At 41.8% G+C, this 20,765-nt stretch overlaps 1 protein-coding gene across 3 annotated transcripts in view; it reads left to right on the forward strand.

The window, feature by feature from the left end:
- Positions 1-17,637, forward strand: part of LOC126278561 (HSPB1-associated protein 1) — a 111,870-nt gene extending 94,233 nt beyond the window's left edge. For 2 of the 3 annotated variants that reach the window (XM_049978754.1, XM_049978752.1), the window contains exon 7: positions 16,788-17,636. In XM_049978754.1, coding sequence (XP_049834711.1) covers positions 16,788-17,198 — 411 coding nt within the window. In that variant the 3' untranslated portion in view covers positions 17,199-17,636. Of the gene's footprint in view, positions 1-16,787 lie in introns of all 3 variants that reach the window. The other variant, XM_049978753.1, reaches the window with a different exon arrangement.
- The last annotated feature ends 3,128 nt before the right edge of the window (positions 17,638-20,765 follow it).

The raw sequence follows: 20,765 nt of genomic DNA on the forward strand, positions 1-20,765 counted from the left end.
GATGTGTAACCAATGGCACCCCATACCATCACGCCGGGTGATACGCCAGAATGGAGACAACGAATACATGCTTCCAATGTGCGTTCACCACGGTGTTGCCAAACATGGATGTGACCATCATTTTGCTGTAAACAGAACCTGGATTCATCCAAAAAAATGACGTTTTGTTAGTCGTGCACCCAGGTTCGTCGTTGAGTACACCATCGCAGGCGCTCCTGTCTGTGATGCAGCGTCAAGGGTAACCACAGCCATGGTCTCCGAGCTGATAGTCCGTGCTGCTGCAAACGTCATTGAACTGTTCGTGCAGATGGTTGATGGTTGTTGTCTTGCAAACATCCCCATCTGTTGACTCATGGATCTAGACGAGGCTGCACAATCCGTTACAGCCAAGCTGATAAGATGCCTGTCATCTCGACTGCTAGCGATACGAGGCCATTTGGGATCCAGCACGGCGTTCGGTGTTACCCTCCTGAGCCCACCGATTCCATATTCTGCTAACAGTCATTGCATGTCAACCAACGCGAGCAGCAATGTCGCGATATGATAAACCGCCAGCGCGATAGGCTACACTCCAACCTTTATCAAAGTCGGAAACGTGATGGCACGCATTTCTCCTCCTTACACAAGGCATCACAACAACGTTTCACCAGGCAATGCCAGTCAACTGCTGTTTGTGTATGAGAAATCAGTTGGAAACTTTCCTCATGTCAGCACGTTATAGGTGTCGCCACCTTGTGTGAATGCTCTGAAAAGCTAATTGCATATCACAGCATCTTCTTCCTGTCAGTTAAATTATGTGTCTGTAACACGTCATCTTGGTGGTGTAGCAATTTTAATGGCCAGTAGTGTAGTTTATGTTAGTTATGTGACATATAAAAGATTTGTAATAGGTCTCATCTTTTTACCTGTGAGACCCTCTGCTGCTGTCACTGTTTCACCCCTGAAAGCAATCCATTTTTTTTCTATTGTATTCCTCTCCCCTATTTTAGCCAAACATTGTCTAATGCTGCTTCTGAAACTCTAAACAACCTGTGGTTATTTCAGTTATCCAGGTCCCATCTCCTTAGTTTTCTGTCTTTTTGTAATTTTTCTCTTTTAACCTACAGTTCATAACCAATAAATTATGGTCAGTGTCCACATCTGCTCCTTGAAATGAAATATCTATCATACCGTTACATAATCACTCTGAAACCTTTCAGTGTCCTTAGGTCTCGTCCACATATACTGTCTTCTTACATGATCCTTAAATCAAGTATAGGCAACGTTTCAATTATACTCTTTGCAAAATTCTGTCAGGCGGCAACCTTTTCCATTAATTTCCTCAAGTCCATGTTATGCTAGTATTTTCCATGTCTTCCTTTTCATCACAACTATCTAAACAATGTCCTTCACCCCATCATATAGTCTATCACTCTCATCGTCATCTGTGGAGCTAGTAGGCATGTAAACTAGTACTTCTGTGGTGGCAGTTGGTTCTGTCTCTGTCTTTGCCACAATAATACATTCATTATGCTGTTCATAGTAGTGTACCTGCATTCTTATTATGTTACTCACCATGAGACCTAAACCTGCATTATGTACATCTGATTTTGTGTTGACGACCTGATACTGACCTGACCACAAATCACATTCTTCCTGCTATTGCAGTTCACAACTCCCTCTACATCTAACTTCCATCTATCCATTTACCTTTTTAAATTCTCTAAGCTGTCTACCGTATTGAGATATCTAACATACCATGCTGTGACCCATAGATTGCCAGTTTTGTTTTCCCTGATGACAACATCCACCTGAGTAGTCCCCATCCAGAGAAATGAGTGGGAGACTACTTTACCTCTAGAGTATTTTACCTGAGAGGACACCACTTTCATTTAACTGTTCAGTACAGCAGAACACCTCCAAGAAAAATAAGTCTCAGCAATAGTTTCCCCTTGCTTTCAGCCTTTCGCAGTTCCAGCATGCCATGTTGGTTGATATTACAAGGCCAGGTCATTCAGTCATCCAGCAGCTACTGAAAAAGTTACTGCCCCTTTTCATGAGGTACAGCATAATCTGTCCTCTTCACAGACAGTCCTTCATTGTGGTTGCACCTATGATATGATCATCTGTATCGTTTCATCTCTGTAGCTGATTTAAGAAATATTGTTTTACAAAATTTCCTAAATGTATGTAGTAAACATTGAAACATTGCAGAAAAGTTGCTTTTCAGGAAGGGGTGAAGCCTTAGTAGTTCTGCCAAAGTCGCAGGATCACATTGATACGTCTCTGAGTGGGGAGTGCCAACAAAGAGTTGCTTGTACTAAGTTCATTGTTGTGTTACCCATAACTGTGCTACAACCATTGTTTCGCAGGTATTAAGAATTACTGTACTTTACAAAAGGGTTGGGAATGGCCTTTTCCTAGCATATCACGTCTTCTGATTCTCAGAGAAGTGTCCATGTTTCTGAGTCAGATCCATATGTCTGGAAGATTGCCTTTTGGCAATCCATCTTTTAATTATTTTGTGCTATCTTACTGTCAAGTACATAGCACACAAATCACAGCAACTTTTCTTCCTGCTACCATCTGTACTAACTTCCTGTTGATGATATAAACAAGTTTCAAAATCCGAAAATGTAACTGCCATAAAATAATTGCTAAATATTTCACACTGTACAATATACTTTCTGTGGGATGTTGTCACGAGTACTGAAATCTTTTGCCTGCACCTCTGGCCTGTTAAGCATGCACTATAGTCCTGAGTTTACTGAAAAATCAAGAAAGTTCACTGATTTACTGCACACACAAATGGATCCAACCTCTGGGCATGACTCAGAGAATAGGTCCAATGGGTAGGGCCTGCATGGTAATGGAAAATGTCAGACCAGATTCATCAACAGTGTCCACGGAAATGGCCTGCGGTTCTGGCCTGTCACAAAAATCCACTTGTGTGGCCAGCTTTTAGAGAGCACTGAGAAGAATGAAATGAAGTGATAATTCCGTATACCTCATATTGATTTCTGCAAAAAGGACTCAACAGAAGATAAGGCAAATTGCTGTCCTGTATCACTTCCCGTAGTGTTCTCTAGAGTAATTGGCAAGATTGTGGCCTGAAAAATTGAAAATTTTGTTACAAAAAATGTTATTATTTGTAAAAGTCAATGTGCTTTGTAGAAACAGAAAAGTTCTATAAACAGCATAAGTGAATTTGCAGAAAAGGTAAGGCCCTCATTTGATGAGGGTAGAAGGTCTGTGGTTGTTGGTTTCCTGTACATGGGAAAATCATGCTTGTATTCTTCATTCCTGTCTGTCAAATCGAGGAAATTTATAGACTGATTCACTTAATATTGTACTGTAAAGTTTGTGTTTGTATGGTGAGAGCTGAATTCAGCTGGTAGGTGGTCTATGACATTTACGATGTCATTAAACATAGGTCAGTATCAACAACATATTTTTTATAATAAATTCCTTTTTCTCTCAGTTTGCTTTTACCCTTTAAAAATTTGTTAACTAAGCAATTTATAGAAATATGCGATATGAGGCTACACAAATTGTTACCCATTGCAGAGCCTTCTTTCTGTTGGTAGTTTTTATTATTGAAGGCTAAGTACTTCTGTGACAGTACCAGCTTAAGAAAGTCAGTAAGCTCCAATATTTTGGCACTTGTGTTTGTATATCTTAACTATTTCTGTTGTTTACCAAGTAACAGAAGTGTTGAAGTATGAGCAGGAACAAAAAGAAGAATGAAAATGTTATGAGATTTTAGGTGAATCTTTTTTGGAGCTTCATGTGCGTGCACACACACACACACACACACACACACACACACACACACACACACACACACACACACACACACACACTTGTTACAGCTGTGTCGTGCAACTCACAATGCCAGTAACACAGTTCAGCAAGCAGACTAGGGTGACGTGTTGTGTCAGGTGTAAGGGGTGAGTGGAGATAAAAGGCAGGAAGCGGGAGGGAGGGTTGGGGAAGAGTAACTAGTGGCTCAGGGAGAGGCAGCAGTTGTACAAGACAGGAATGGGCGATGGATAGGTGGCAGCTGCATTGGATAGTGATGTGGCACACATGCACCATGGACGATGAGTTTGTGCAGTGCACGATGAAAGTGATGTGGAGGAGCAGCCTGGGCAAGGGTGACAGAGCTGAGGAAGGGGAAGAGGATGCGAGTGCAAGGGGCCATTCGATATACAGGCCAGGAAGGTTACAGGAACAAAGGAAGTGTTGCAAGGATAATTCCCATTTTGATGCACAGTTGGTTGGTTTAGAATGTATTGGTTGGCTGAATCAGGCAGGTCTTGCACTTGGATCTTCCACTGAGATATGTTCATTGTGACAAGTGATTGGCAGTGGGAATAGCATTTGGGCCAGGACGTTGTGTAGATTGGGGGAGGGTGAACACAGACAGTGGAATACCACTTTAGGAGGGGAGGGAAGGATTGTGGATATGTTGTCCTTCATTTCTAGGCACAATGATAGTTGTCTAGACTTGGCAAAGGAGATAGTTCAGTTGCTCCAGGATGATATTGGGTGATAAGCAGTTCTTAGGACTGGTGGGAGAATTAGAAGTGTGTGAGGATATAGCAAGGGAAACCTGTTTCGGGGTTAGTGCTTGTCTTTAAAGTCCTACCAGCATACTGGGCAATGAAATTATCATCACCTCAGAGTGAAAATGTTGGTGGTGTTGCTGGTTAGTGGGCTTTATATAGATGGAGCCCTCAGAGAGATGGAAGTCAATGTGCAGAAAGGTGGCACACTGTGCTCAGGAGGACAAGCAGAAGTGAATGGGGAGAAGGTGATGAGGCTGCAGAGGAATGAGATTACAATGTCTTGGCCCTGGGTCCTGATCATGAAGGTATCATCATTGACCATGAACCAGACAAGGGCTTTAACATAGATAGCTTGATTCGGTTTCCTCTGTATAGTCTGTAAACAGATTATTATATGCAGATGCTCGTGGCCATGCCACAGGTTTGTTTTACAAGGGCTATCCAGAAAGCAAAATACATTTTCACCTGCAGTGACAATAGGTGGGACTAGCATTGCCATAGTGTTGTGTGATTATTTCCCATTCAATCAGCATCCAGCTATGCCAGCATGAGGTTCATTTCATTTCTCATTATTTCACTATAGAAGTTCTAAATGTTTGCTGGAATTGAAAATCCTACAAGTCATGAAGTATGATCAGTAATAAGGATTTTGTTGGCAAGAGTCATTGAAATTTTTCAGCAACTGTGTGGAAACAATATAGTCACTGAAGGTAGAATGTGCTTTGGTGCATTAGGTTTAAAAGTGGTCAAAATACTGTTCATTATAAAGAGCAAGGTGTAAGACTGGTCTCAAAAGTCAATGAAAAGATTTAAAAAAAAACTGACAGTTAACATCTGACTTTCACCCAGTGTGCTCCCTGCCGCCGTTGGATAAGTAGCTGCAGCAGCAAGTCGTATACTCCTAGTTCACTCATTTGTTACATAGTTTAATTCTTAATTTCTTTGCGTGTTTTTGGTACTTGCATTGTTTAATTCATAAATTTCGGGCGTATTATAGTACTTGAGATTTGTAGTGTCGCGTTTTAGTACCTGAATAGTGTAAATTCGCGTAGTCGTCTGTCAGTTGGTCAGTCATTGTGCTCCCTGCCGCCGTTGATAAGCAGCTGCAGCAGCAAGTCGTATACTCCTAGCTCACTCATTTGTTACATAGTTTAATTCTTAATTTCTTTGCATGTTTTTGGTACTTGCATTGTTTAATTCATAAATTTCAGGCATATTATAGTACTTGAGAGTTGTAGCATCGCATTTTTAGTACCTGAATAGTGTAAAATCGCGTAGTCTCCTTCCGCCGCCAAGCAGTGTGTCAGCAGTGCAAGTAGCAGTATTACTGCATTTACTGGACGCTCTTGTATTTTAATAACAGTTTAAATTTTGTGTCAAATTGTTTGTGCTCTCTGTAGATTAATTCAGACGTTCTTTGCACAACAGTTTTTAGCATGGATAGGGACTACAACTGCTGTGTTCGGATGCAGGCTGAGGTGGCATCCCTTGGTTCCCAGCTTCAGGCAGTGTTGGCTTCGGTCACACAGCGAAAGGCTGTTGCCAATGGGCATCACTGTGGGGATCAGGATTGGGCTTTGTCGGGGATGGCCAGCTCGTCCCACGCATCCCCCGATTGGACTACGACTGTGGCTACCCGGGATACTGCCCACATTGAGGCTGATCGCTCACCTGTTGTAGAGTGGGAGGTCGTCTCGAGGTGTGGCAGGGGGTGAAAGACATTCCGGAGGGCTGAACAGAAGGCCTCTCCAGTTTGTCTGATGAACCGGTTTCAGGCTCTGTCACCGGCTGATACTGATGTTCGGCCGGAGATGTCTGCTTGTCCTGTTCCAGAGGTTGCCCCTCAGTCTGCAAGATCCGGGCAGTCGGAGAGGGTAGGCTTACTGGTAGTTGGGAGCTCCAATGTCAGGCGCGTAATGGGGCCCCTTAGGGATATGGTAGCAAGAGAGGGGAAGAAAACCAATGTGCATACCGGGGGGAGTCATTCCAGATGTGGAAAGGGTCCTTCCGGTTGCCATGAAGGGTACAGGGTGCACCCATCTGCAGGTGGTCGCTCATGTCGGCACCAATGATGTGTGTCACTATGGATCGGAGGAAATCCTCTCTGGCTTCCAGCGGCTATCTGATTTGGTGAAGACTGCCAGTCTCGCTATCGGGATGAAAGCAGAGCTCACCATCTGCAGCATCGTTGACAGGACTGACTGCAGACCTTTGGTACGGAGCCGAGTGGAGGGTCTGAATCAGAGGCTGAGACAGTTCTGCAACTGTGTGGGCTGCAGATTCCTCGACTTGCGCCATAGGGTGGTGGGGTTTCGGGTTCCGCTGGATAGGTCAGGAGTCCACTACACGCAGCAAGTGGCTACACGGGTAGCAGGGGCTGTGTGGCGTGGACTGGGCGGTTTTTTAGGTTAGATGGCTTTGGGCAAGTACAGAAAGGGCAACAGCCTCAAAGGGTGCGGGGCAAAGTCAGGACATGCAGGGACCAAGCAGCAATCGGTATTGTAATTGTAAACCGTCGAAATTGCATTGGTAAAGTACCGGAACTTCAAGCGCTGATAGAAAGCACCAAAGCTGAAATCATTATAGGTACAGAAAGCTGGCTGAAGCCAGAGGTAAATTGAGCCGAAATTTTTACAAAGACACAGACGGTGTTTAGAAAGGATAGTTTGCATGCAAGTGGTGGTGCCATGTTTGTCGCTGTTAGTAGTAGATTATCCTGTAGTTAAGTAGAAGTGGATAGTTCCTGAGAAATATTATGGGTGGAGGTTACACTCAACAACCGAGCTAGGTTAATAATTGGCTCATTTTACCGACCTCTCGACTCAGCAGCATTAGTGGCAGAACAGCTGCGAGAAAATTTGGAATACATTTCACATAAATTTTCTCAGCGTATTATAGTCTTAGGTGGAGATTTCAATTTACCAGATATAGACTGGGATACTCAGATGTTTAGGATGGGTGGTAGGGACAGAGCATCGAGTGACATTATACTGAGTGTACTATCCGAAAATTACCTCGAGCAATTAAACAGAGAACCAACTCGTGGAGATAACATCTTGGACCTACTGATAACAAACAGACCCGAACTTTTCGACTCTGTAAGTGCAGAACAGGGAATCAGTGATCATAAGGCCATTGCAGCATCCCTGAATATGGAAGTTAATAGAAATATAAAAAAAGGGAGGAAGGTTTACCTGTTTAGCAAGAGTAATAGAAGGCAGATTTCAGACTACCTAACAGATCAAAATGAAAATTTCTGTTCCGACACTGACAGTGTTGAGTGTTTATGGAAAAAGTTTAAGGCAATTGTAAAATGCGTTTTAGACAGGTACGTGCCGAGTAAAACTGTGAGGGATAGGAAAAACCCACCGTGGTTCAACAACAAAGTTAGGTAACTACTGCCGAAGCAAAGAGAGCTTCACTCCAAGTTTAAACGCAGCCAAAACCTCTCAGACAAACAGAAGCTAAACGATGTCAAAGTTAGCATAAGGAGCGCTATGCGTGAAGCGTTCAGTGAATTCGAAAGTAAAATTCTATGTACCGACTTGACAGAAAATCCTAGGAAGTTCTGGTCTGAAGTTAAATCAGTAAGTGGCTCGAAACAGCATATCGACACTCTGGGATGATGATGGCTTTGAAACAGAGGATGACATGCGTAAAGCTGAAATACTAAACACCTTTTTCCAAAGCTGTTTCACAGAGGAAGACCGCACTGCAGTTCCTTCTCTAAATCCTCGCACAAACGAAAAAATGGCTGATATCGAAATAAGTGTCCAAGGAATAGAAAAGCAAATGAAATCACTCAACAGAGGAAAGCCCACTGGACCTGACGGAATACCAGTTCGATTCTACACAAAGTACGCAAAAGAACTTGCCCCCCTTCTAACAGCCGTGTACCGCAAGTCTCTAGAGGAACGGAAGGTTCCAAATGATTGGAAAAGAGCACAGGTAGTCCCAGTCTTCAAAATGGGTCCTCGAGCAGATGAGCAAAACTATAGACCTATATCTCTGACATCAATCTGTTGTAGAATTTTAGAACATGTTTTTTGCTCGAGTATCATGTTGTTTTTGGAAACCCAGAATCTACTCTGTAGGAATCAACATGGATTCCGGAAACAGCGATCGTGTAAGACCCAACTCGCTTTATTTGTTCATGAGACCCAGAAATTATTAGATACAGGCTCCCAGGTAGATGCTATTTTCCTAGACTTCCGGAAGGCGTTCAATACAGTTCCGCACTGTCGCCTGATAAACAAAGTAAGAGCCTATGGAATATCAGACCAGCTGTGTGGCTGGATTGCAAACAGAACACAGGATGTTGTTATCAATGGAGAGACGTCTACAGACGTTAAAGTAACTTCTGGCGTGCCACAGGGGAGTGTTATGGGACCATTGCTTTTCACAATATATGTAAATGACCTAGTAGATAGTGTCGGAAGTTCCATGCGGCTTTTTGCGGATGGTGCTGTAGTATACAGAGAAGTTGCAGCATTAGAAAATTGTAGCAAAATGCAGGAAGATCTGCAGCAGATAGGCACTTAGTGTAGGGAGTGGCAACTGACCCTTAACATAGACAAATGTAATCTATTGCAAATACTTAGAAAGAAGGATCCTTTTTTGTATGATTATATGATAGCGGAACAAACACTGTTAGCAGTTACTTTTGTTAAATATCTGGGAGTATGCATGTTGAACGATTTGAAATGGAATGATCATATAAAATTAATTGTTGGTAAGGCAGGTACCAGGTTGAGATTCACTGGGAGAGTCCTTAGAAAATGTAGTCCATCAACAAAGGATGTGGCTTACAAAACACTCGTTCGACCTATACTTGATTATTGCTCATCAGTGTGGATTGGGTTGACAGAGGAGATAGAGAAGATACAAAGAAGAGCAGTGCGTTTCGTCAGAGGGTTATTTGGTAACCGTGATAGCGTTACGGAGATGTTTAGCAAACTCAAGTGGCAGACTCTGCAAGAGAGGCACTCTGCGTCGCGGTGTAGCTTGCTCGCCGGGTTTTGAGAGGGTGCGTTTCTGGATGAGGTATCGAATATACTGCTTCCCCCTACTTATACCTCCCATGGAGATCACGAATGTAAAATTAGAGAGATTCAAGCGCGCACGGAGGCTTTCAGACAGTCGTTCTTCCCGCGAACCATACGCGACTGGAACAGAAAATGGAGGTAATGACAGTGGCACGTAAAGTGCCCTCCGCCACACACCGTTGGGTGGCTTGCGGAGTATAAATGTAGATGTAGATGTAGACTACCATCTCTTTCCAAGAATGAAGACATGGTTTGCAATGCAGCACTTTGACAACAATGCAGAACTGCAGGAGTACGTGACTACTGGTTGAGGTCTAAGGCAGCAGAATTTTATGACAACAGAATTTCAAAGCCTGTTCACTGCCATGATAAGTAGCAAAATTTGTGTGGAAACTTTAATGAAATGTAATATCTAAGTGGCACTTTCAAATTAATAAAACATCATTTATTCCTACACTTGACTTTTTTAATTCTGAAATATAATCTGCTTTCTGGATAACACTCACATATGCGAGGTCTGTTCATATAATTCTAGAAGATTCATAATTTCATGCTTTTGGTGTGTTGGAGCAAAACTGCCATTGGTGTCCCTGCACTCACCTGTGTTTAAAGTGTAACAGCTGAAAGTTTTGTTATTGTATGTCTGTTAGTTATTGTTCAGTGCTGTATTGAGTTGAATTTTGTGTGAAACTCAAGAGAACATTTACAGAGACAGATGGTGATGAATGCTAAAGCCATACTCGGTGTCACAAATGTTACACACAGTTTAAAAATGGCCAGACGGAAGTTAAAGATGACCCTCATCCAGGACGCCCATCAATGTGTACCAACGATGCTCATGTCAAGAATGTCAACAGATCTGTGCATGCCAATGGAACACTGAAGGTTCAAGAGATTGCAGAAGAATGTGACATTTCAATTGGATCATGTTGTGTAATCCTGACACATCTTGGAATGCATTGAGTTGCTGCCAAGTTCATCCCACAGCTCATGAGTCAAGACTGGACAGACCTTTGCCTCACAATTTGTAAAGAACTTTTAGATCACTCAAATAAGAACAAGATGTTCCTTAAGAGAATCATAACTGGTGATGAGATGTAGGCCTACAGTTATTATGTTGAGACAATGGTTCAGTCATCACTGTGGGTCAGGGAAGGTTCTCCAAGACCAAAAAAAGCTAGTCAGGTCAGGCAAATGTCAAAGCCATGCTCATAGTTTACTCTGACTTTGAAGGATAAGTTCATCACAAATCTGTGCGACAGGAACAAACTGGTAATCAGTAGTACCACCAGGATGTGTTGCGATGCCTGCGAGAAAATATGAGAAGGAAATAGCCTGAAATGTGGTGAGACAATTCATGACTCTTTCATCACAATAACACACCTGCACGTTCTTCCCTGTTGGTGCATGACTAACGAAATCACTGTGCTGCCTAATCCTCCATACTCTCCAGACCTGGCCCATATGGACTTTTTTTTATTCCCAAAGTTGAAAAACCCTTCAAAAGGACACAGATTTGCAACAATAGATGAGATAAAAGAAAATTAGCAGATATGGCAAGAGGTGATTATGATTATGATTATGAGGCCTAGTTGCAGGTAAGGAATTCCTAGAAGGTAAATAGACAGTGGTTAGGTAGTAGAGGAGGAGAGTCACAGTTGGTTGTATGTATGTACTGGAATAGCAAGATTCGGTGTTGGGATTGGATTGGCTTTGGTAGGAGGGATTGGATTGGTTTTGGTAGGAGGGATTGGTAGCTAAAAAGGTGTTTCCACTGTGGGGATCAGTAGACAGAGAGTAGGTCTTTGATGAGTCCAGCATGGTTGAACTTGGGTGTGGAGCTGAAGGTGAGGCCTTTGGATAGGACTAAAATTTCTGCAGGACTGAAGTTTTTGGTGGCTAAGTTCAGAAGTGTTTTGGGTCTGTTTAGATTTGGATATTGTTATATGTTGGGAAGGAGTTTTGAAGGGTATTACTGCAGAAAAAGGTCAGCAATTGAGGGTCTGGATGCTATGAAGGATTGATATGGAGGCCACTGGTGGTAGGATAGGTGTTGATGGGTAGTGGTGCTCTGATCAAAGCAGAAAATTATATTTCACCTCCAAATCAACCATCATCCTCTACACATTGCTTCCATCATCATTTTACATCTGTCACTGTTTTTCTTGTGCACAGTGATCACTAACACATGAATGAAAGACATAACTTAATGTATTCACTGGAGTATGGGCATAAGTCTGAAATGTTTTAAATAAGCTATCTTCAGAAGTGATTGGGTGGTCTAGTGGCTAGCATTGTTGCCTTTGGATCATGGGGTCCCGGGTTCAATTCCTGGCTGGGTTGGGCATTTTCTTTGCCTGGGGTGTGGGAGTTTGTGTTGTCCTCATAATTTCATCATCATCATTCATGACAGTGGCTGTATTGGACTGTGAAAAAGTTGAGACTTTGTATGGGCGCTGATGACTGCACAGTTGAGTGTCCCACAAACCAAACCATCATCATCTTCAGAAGTGACTGGTAGCAGATTTTCTTCAACATTATGCTTCATCTAATTGACTCATTCTTTGACAGAATGAACATTTAGCTACAACCAAAATGTAGCTGATGATGAAGCCACAGGCTTTGAAATGCATAATGCAATAAGTAATATATTAAAATGACTGAAGGAGGCTTTCTTAACTGAAATATTCATACAAACAACAGCCAAAGTGTAAGCATCAACAATGAAAAATTTAAACGACTGTTAGCATAAATCTACCAGCTGCTGTATAGGTTTAATACATCACAATACATTTTGTGTTAGTGCACATTTAGTGATGGTTGCTTACCATATTATCAAATGTGAGTAACATTTGTGGAAATATAGCTAATATTATGTAAGGAACACTGTCAGTGTTGCTTATTTTTCTATCAGTTTTTCTGTAGAGTGTCAAAAGCAGAAACTGAGTCTCCTAATGGTATCTGCCACAGTGTCTTAAGCTATTGAGACTGTGCAATCAAAAGATGTTGTCTCAGACAGAGAGAGCTAACTATTGTGCATGTGTGTGTGCGCATGCACTCATTTGCGTATTTGTTTGTGTGTGTGATAAATCTGGAGGCTCTGTGCAAGGGGAGACATTTACCAGAGATAACCCAGGGTATTACATCCATCCATCTAACCAAGAACTTCAGAGTGCTGTCTTCCACTTAAACTGAAACTGTTGGTGCAGGATCCAGAGAAATGTCCCCATCCCTCTCACTCCAGGCAACACTATTAAAATCCTTGTGACCAAATGACAAAGCATTCAAAACAAAGTGTTGGAGATTGAAACAGTCGTAAAAGGCAATGGAGCTCACTTTATTACTAGGTACAGAAAGAATGCTTAACTTGGAAATAGACATCACTGACATTTTTGGCCAATAAAAAGGATAGGCTCATGAAAATGGAGGTTGTGTATATGCCACAGTGGACACAAGACTCAAATCCACCATGGTAGTAATAGACAGTACATGTGAGAGTGTTTCTGCAAGACTCAGTATCAAGGGTGGGCATAAACATATCATTGGATCATTGTATTGACACCGGACTCAACCCCAGATGTGACTTGAAACTTCAGAGAAAACTTCATTTCACTATTATTTATGTTCACATTTCACTCTTTCATCGTTGGAGGACACTTTGAACACTCTAAAATCAATTCGGATAATTATAGTTTTTTAAGTGGTGAGTGTGACATGATATCTTGTGAAACAACACTAAATAGCTTCTCAGATAACTTAACAGAGCATATAGTTTGGAATTCCACACATCATGGCTATAAGTTGGATCTCTTTAAGGATATCCTCATTAAAGCTGGTATCAGTGACCCCTGAGGCAGTTGCACCAATAATGATTACCAAAGCACAAAGTGCAACTAAAATGAGTTGAAAAGTCCAGTAAGCTAGATACAAACAGTGGTGCACATCTCAAACTGGAACACATCATGTAGCTCTGGGAAGGAACATCTAGAGGAACTGTAACTGTTGATGGTACAGAAACAGATGTGTACATTGTTGAACATGATGTGATGGGAGGTGCCCTCTGTGGCATGCAGTCTCTGTAAAGAAACAGCAACTACTGTACTACAGGTGTGCAGCAAAGCATAGATCCATAGATAGAAAAAATGTTAATTGAAATACACTGGCAATGCTTTAATTCACCAAAAATTACCATAGCGGAACCTTATCAAAATACCCCAACAAAATTCTGGTCACGTCTATGCATTTTAGTGACACTAAAGTTAGTATCTAACCATTCATAGATCAAACAGAAACTGAAAGTGAGGGTTGAAAAGCAAAAACAGAAATGCTGAAGACTATTGCCAAATCTTCTTTTACACAGAAATTTCCAGAAGTACTGTCCCACTTTAATTAATAAATGTATGTCACATCACAACAGAAGAGCTCTGTTGCTGCTCAGTTTTCCAATTACCTTTGTGACAGTAATTCATCTTTGAGGCTGACCATCAGAACTTCCATTGTACAAAAAATCTTTGTGGCCTAGCCAAAGCTATCATTTTGTTATGTGTATCTGCATGTGGTGATGTGATTAAATGACGGGCATAGAAAGTAGCAGGGAATTTAACCCTGGCATATCTTTGTTATGTCTCTCTTCATCTCTCATCATTATTATTTTGGCTGTGTCTTCATCTTGACCTATTATAAATTCCATCATGTCTTCACATGTGTGCACTTTGTTTCCATTCAGCTTCTTAACCATACACTTTCACTGCTGCCAGATTTCCACATTGATCATATCAAACTGCAACAAAGGAATCCGAGGCCACCTTCATCACAGAGAAAGATTTTTTCATTTTTTCCATGGTAATTAACAGTACTGAAGAGGCCTTCAGAAATGTAATCAGTGGCATTTACAGTGATTATTCTTTCTCATAGTAGTAGCCCTTCGAATCTGTCTGGTTTCATCCTCAAAGTTTGTGCTCTTGGTGTTGGTTTCCATCTTTGCAATTCTGTATGAAGTGCCTTTGCATTGCATGTACCAAGCATTGCATTGTTGATGTTTAAGAATCTCTCTGTCACACATTCCTGCCTGTCCATGTGGTGACTGATAGTTCCTGCATAACCTTCAAAAATGTGATGGTCAGGACTACTAGTAATAGGAGGCCTGTGTAGCTCTTTTAAAAATTCACTGCTGTTCTTATTACACTACTGGCCATTAAAATTGCTACACCAAGAAGAAATGCAGATGAAAAACGGGTATCCATTGGACAAATATATTATACTAGAACTGACATGTGATTACATTTTCACACAATTTGGGTCCATAGATCCTGAGAAATCAGTGCCCAGAACAACCTCCTCTGGCCGTCATAACGGCCTTGATACACCTGAGCATTGAGTCGAACAGAGCTTGAATGGTGTGTACAGGTACAGCTGCCCATACAGCTCCAACTCAATACCACAGTTCATCAAGAGTAGTGACTGGCATATTGTGACAAGCCAGTTGCTCGGCCACCATTGACCAGACATTTTCAATTGGTGAGAGATCTGGAGCCTGTGCTCACCAGGGCAGCAGTCGAACATTTTCTGTATCCAGAAAGGCCCTTACAGGACCTGCAACATGCGATCGCGCATTATCCTGCTGAAATGTAGGGTTTTGCCGGGATCGAATGAAGGGTAGAGCCACGGTTAAAACACATCTGAAATGTAACGTCCACTGTTCAAAGTGCTGTCAGTGTGAACAAGAGGTAACTGAGATGTGTAACCAATGGCACCCCATACCATCACGTCGGGTGGTACGCCAGTATGGCGATGATGAATAGACACTTCCAATGTGCGTTCACCGTGATGTCACCAAACACAGATGCAACCATCATGATTCTGTAAACAGAACTTGGATTCATCCGAAAAAATGACGTTTTGTTATCCGTGCACCCAGGTTCATTGTTGAGTACAGCACCGCAGGCACTCCTGTTTGTGATGCAGCGTCAATGGTAACTGCAACCATGGTCTCCAAGTTGATAGTCTATGCTGCTGCAAACGCTGTCGAATTGTTCGTGCAGATAGTTGTTGTCCTGCAAACATCCCCATCTGGTGACTCAGGGATCGAGACGTGGCTGCTCGATCCGTGCAGATAAGATGCCTATCATCTCGACTGCTAGCGATATGAGGCCATTGGGATCCAGCACGGCGTTCCGTATTACTCTCCTGAACCCACTGATTCCATATTCTGCTAACAGTCTTTGGATGTCTACCAACGTGAGCAGCAATGTCACAATACGATAAACTGCAATCGCGATAGGCTACAATCCGACCTTTATCAAAGTTGGAAATGTGATGTTACGCATTTCTCCTACTCACACGAGACACCACAACAATGTTTCACCAGGCAACACTGGTCAACTGCTGTTCGTGTATGAGAAATCGGTTGGAAACTTCCCTCATGTCAACACATTGTAGGTGTCACCACCAGTGCCAACCTTGTGTGAATGCTCTGAAAAGCTAATCATTTGCATATCACTGCATAGTCTTCCTGTCAGTTAAATTTCACATCTGTAGCATGTCATCTTCATGGTGTAGCAATTTTAATGGCCAGTAGTGTCCTTCATTGGATATATCAGAACATTCCAATCTGCCAGTAATTGCTCACCCAACCTCACAATATAGGTCATAAAGAAATACCCCTAATGCACCATGTCTAACAACAAATAACAATACTTCCCTGCGTGAACTGCTTACACTGTGTCCATAGGCACTGCTATTCATTTTTTCAATGGTTGATGGATTCTCTATTCTCGATTCATATGCTGTGGAGGTGCATACTGGAAAATATTACAGTGCTTTTCCTCTTGTAATACTTCAATAGTGAGTGTTCAGATTCATTTTATATATATTTTTAGATTGTGCGATGTGCCCTAAGTAACTAAATTGTATTCCTCAAGTGAAATATTGTCACTTTTTTTTTAAATAAAAAAAAAAGGCCCTCCAGTACCCAGTAGTTGCTATGTTCTTCAATTTCTTGAGAAAACATAATGTGAATAATTTGAACTGCAGGTACTAGTGGCAAGTTTGTAATTACTCACAAATCTATCTCAGTTTCATTGATCCAGTTTCAGCTTGAATCTATCAGATGTTGACTTTTACATTTAATTTCTGTGTGACAGTCTGTAAATGAACTGTGAAGCTGATTGCTCTGTTGTTTCTCTTTTTATAGGTTGACTTGCCAGTCTCTCCACTTGAAGATACTCTTCAGCTAGTGCAGATAAGCTTGGAGAGGCACACACAGAATAAAACCTCTGAAGGTGTGACCACATCTGACACACACACTACTGCTGAGAAGTTAGTGAGCACTACAGCAAGCAAAGAAGAAAAAGAAGACAAACGTAAAATATACTCCACCATAAGTAAAACGGCTTTGAATATTGTACCTACTTGCCCAGTAGCAGATTTTCAGCAGTTGTTGCTAGATAAATGTAAAAACGTACCTTTTGATAAATCAGACTCTGGGAAGAATTGTCAAAGAACACTGTTAGAAGAGTGTCTAAATGCATTTTGCCACCCAACAGTCATTGCAGCAGTCAGAGATGTACTTCTGAAAACAGATAAACAGACAAATTTAAGATGACAGGAAGTGACCTTCTCATTAATATTTTTGTACAAGGCAACACAGGCAACCGTTTCCAAAACCCATTCTCAGCATTATTTTATTTCCTATTTTTTTCTGGTCCCTGTAAGTGTTTCCTGCAATTGAATGTGTTATTTGGTGTTCCATTAATTTCAATGAATTATGTAATTGTGTAAAGAATGTTTCATTAAATAATATTTACACTCAATAGAAACTTTAAAATGCTTAGACAGATGGATGAAGATGCAATTTTACCACTTAAAATTAGTTGTTAATTAGCAGATGCAGAGTGTGCTGTGTCTGTCAGAAAAATGAGCAATGATTTCAGTGTGATATCAATTGTATAACTGTTTTGTTGTTTCTTTCTTCCTTTTTTTAAGTGCATGTGTTTTGCATATTTTATAATAAATTGTAGGATTTTACAAGGCTTATGGTAATTCCACATCTACATACATACTCAACAAACCACTGTGAAATACATAGCAGAGTGTTCTCAACATGATACCACATGTCAGGGTTCCTTCCCATTCCTATCATGTATGAAGTGAGGGACAAACCAATGCATAAATACCTCTGTGTATGCTGTAATTTTTCTAATTCTCTTCAAGATTTGTATGTGAGTGTTAAGTTGGAGGCTGAAGAATATGTCTACATTATTCACTTAATACAATACTTGAAATGTTGTATGTAGAAATTCATGGGATGATTTTCATCTGTCTGCTAGAGAGTGCCAACTCAGCTGTTTCAACACTTTTGTGACACTCCCCCTTTAGTAAAACAAACATGTAACCATTTTTACTACCCTTACTTTGCATATGTTCAATATCCCTTTTAGTCCTACTTGTTGTGTTTCCCACACACTTGAGCAGTATTCTAAAAGGGGCTACTCAAGTGATTTTTAAGCAGTCTCATATCTAGGCTTACTGGGTTTTCTTCCTAGTTTCCTGCCACTGAACCAAAGTCAGCCACCTGCTTACCTACAAATGTGTATATGTGATAATTTCTTTTCATATCTGTACACATTGTTTATAGCCAGTTATTTGTATCTGTTGAATGGTTCTAATTGAGACCCATTGATATTGTAGCCATAGTGTTATGCATTTTTTTTTTTTTCCATTTTGTGAACTGCATGTTTCTGTGCATGTAAAGCAAGTTGCTTATCTCTGCACTAATTTTAAATTGTATCAAAATGTGATTGAATATTTTTGCAACATTGGGAAAAGGATGGATTGCTTCTCACTGTGAAGATGACCTGTTGAGTTGCAGACAGGCACAACAAAACAACAAAAAGACTGTTACAGATTATAACTTTTGGCCAAAGCCTTCTCCAGCTTAGCAAATGCCCATGCATACACACACACACACACACACACACACACACACACACACACACACACACACCACCGGACTGCAACTGTCATGTGAATAGCAATCTGGAGTCAGGTGGAGAAGAGGGAGGGATAGCAGGAACGGGTAGCGTGGGAGAAGACAGCTGCCTTGCGAAATATGCAGGGACCAGAGACTGACAGGTGCAGCTTCGGGTGGTGGGGGAAAAACAGGGAGCAGAAAAGGAAAGGAGAAGGGAAGGGGATAGGATGGGCAGGTACATTTGCAGACAGCAGCACACAAATAGGGAGGAGGGATTGTGAAAATGGAGGAGGTGATAGAGTGAGGGGCTGAAAGCTGATGGGTGGAAGCTATAGGGACAATAGGTTATTGTAGATTGAGGGTCAGATAATTTTGGGTGTGGAGATTGTGTTGTAAGGTTAACTCAGCAGTTCAGAAAAGCAAGCAGTGGAAGGGAGGATCCAGATGGCCAGAGCTGTGAAGCAGCCATTGGAATCAAGCTTGTTAAGGTCAGTTGCATGTTGTGCCACAGGATTGTCTACTTTGCTGGCCAATGTCTAGCAGAGGCCACTCATCCTGGTGGACAGCTGATTGGTAATCACACCAATATAAATAGCTGTGCAATGATTGCAGAAGAACTGGTGTAAGAGATGGCTGGTTTTACATGTGGCCTGACCTATGATGGGGTAGGATAAGCCTGTGACTGGACTAGAATAGGAAGTGCTGGGTGGATGGATGGGGCAGGTCTTGCGCAGGTCTTGCGCATGCACTATCCACAGGGATATGATCGCTGTGGTAAGGGATTGGGATTGGGATAGGCCTAGGGATGGATTACGATGTTATGGACATTAGATGGATGATGGAACACCACTTTAGGAGAGGTTGAAAGGATCTTGGATGTCGCTCATTTGAGGGCATGATGATAGATAATCAAAGCCCTGACATAGGATGTGGTTCATTTGTTCCAGTCTGGGGAGATACTGGGTGACAGAGGGGCACTTTTTTGCAGCCAGGTCTTGTGGGTGGTTGGAGGGCTGGGAGCATGTAGCATGTATGCCACCTTCTGCCAGTGTACGCACACATCCTTCCCCCTTCCCTTTCCCCTTCCCTGCTCCTCTCCTTTTCTGCTTCCAGTTCCCCCCCCCCCCCCCCCCCCACACAGCTCAACTCCCAATTCTGCGCCTGAATGTCTCTAGTACCTGCATGTTCCACCAGACAACTATCTTCTCCCCCCCCCCCCCCTTACACACACCACCCCCACCTGTACCCTGCTATCAGTCCTACTTCCCAATCCCACTTCAGACTGCTGTTCACGTAATAGTCACGTTCCAGTCACAGCCGCTGGTGGTAGCGGTCATAAATATATATACAGGGTGGTCCATTGATCGTGACCGGGCCAAATATCTCACGAAATAAGCGTCAAAAGAAAAAACTACAAAGAATGAAACTTGTCTAGCTTCAAGGGGGAAACCAGATGTCGCCATGGTTGGCCCGCTAGATGGCACTGCCATAGGTCAAATGGATATCTACTTTTTTTTTTTTTTATAGGAACCCCCATTTTTATTACATATTTGTGTAGTACATAAAGAAATATGAATGTTTTAGTTGGACCACTTTTTTCGATTTGTGCTGTAATAGTCGCAAACATGGCTTACAATTTTAGATGAACAGTTGGTAACACATAGGTTTTTTAAATTAAAATACAGAACGTAGGTACGTTTAAACATTTTATTTCAATTGTTCCCATTTGTGATACATGTACCTTTGTGAACTTATCATTTCTGAGAAAGCATGCTGTTTTGCGTGACTACCTGTAAATTGACAATGCTCGGATGCATGTTGTCAGGCATTGTCAGTGAATCACGATAGCAAAAATCCTTCAACTTTCCCCACAAAAAAAAATCCTGAGACATCAGATCTGGTGAACGTGCTGGCCATAGTATGGTGCTTTAACGACCAATGCACCTGTCATGAAATATGCTATTCAATACCACTTCAACTGCACGTGAACTATTTGCCGGAAATCCATCATGTTGGAAGTACATTGCCATTCTGTCATGCAGTGGAACATCTTGTAGTAACATCGGTAGAACATTACGTAGGAAATCAGCATACACTGCACCATTTAGATTGACATCGATAAAATGGGGACCAATTATCCTTCCTCCCATAATGTCGCATCATACATTAACCCGCCAAGGTTGCTGATGTTCCACTTGT

Source organism: Schistocerca gregaria, chromosome 6, assembly GCF_023897955.1.
Source record: "Schistocerca gregaria isolate iqSchGreg1 chromosome 6, iqSchGreg1.2, whole genome shotgun sequence".
Lineage (NCBI taxonomy): Eukaryota > Metazoa > Arthropoda > Insecta > Orthoptera > Acrididae > Schistocerca > Schistocerca gregaria.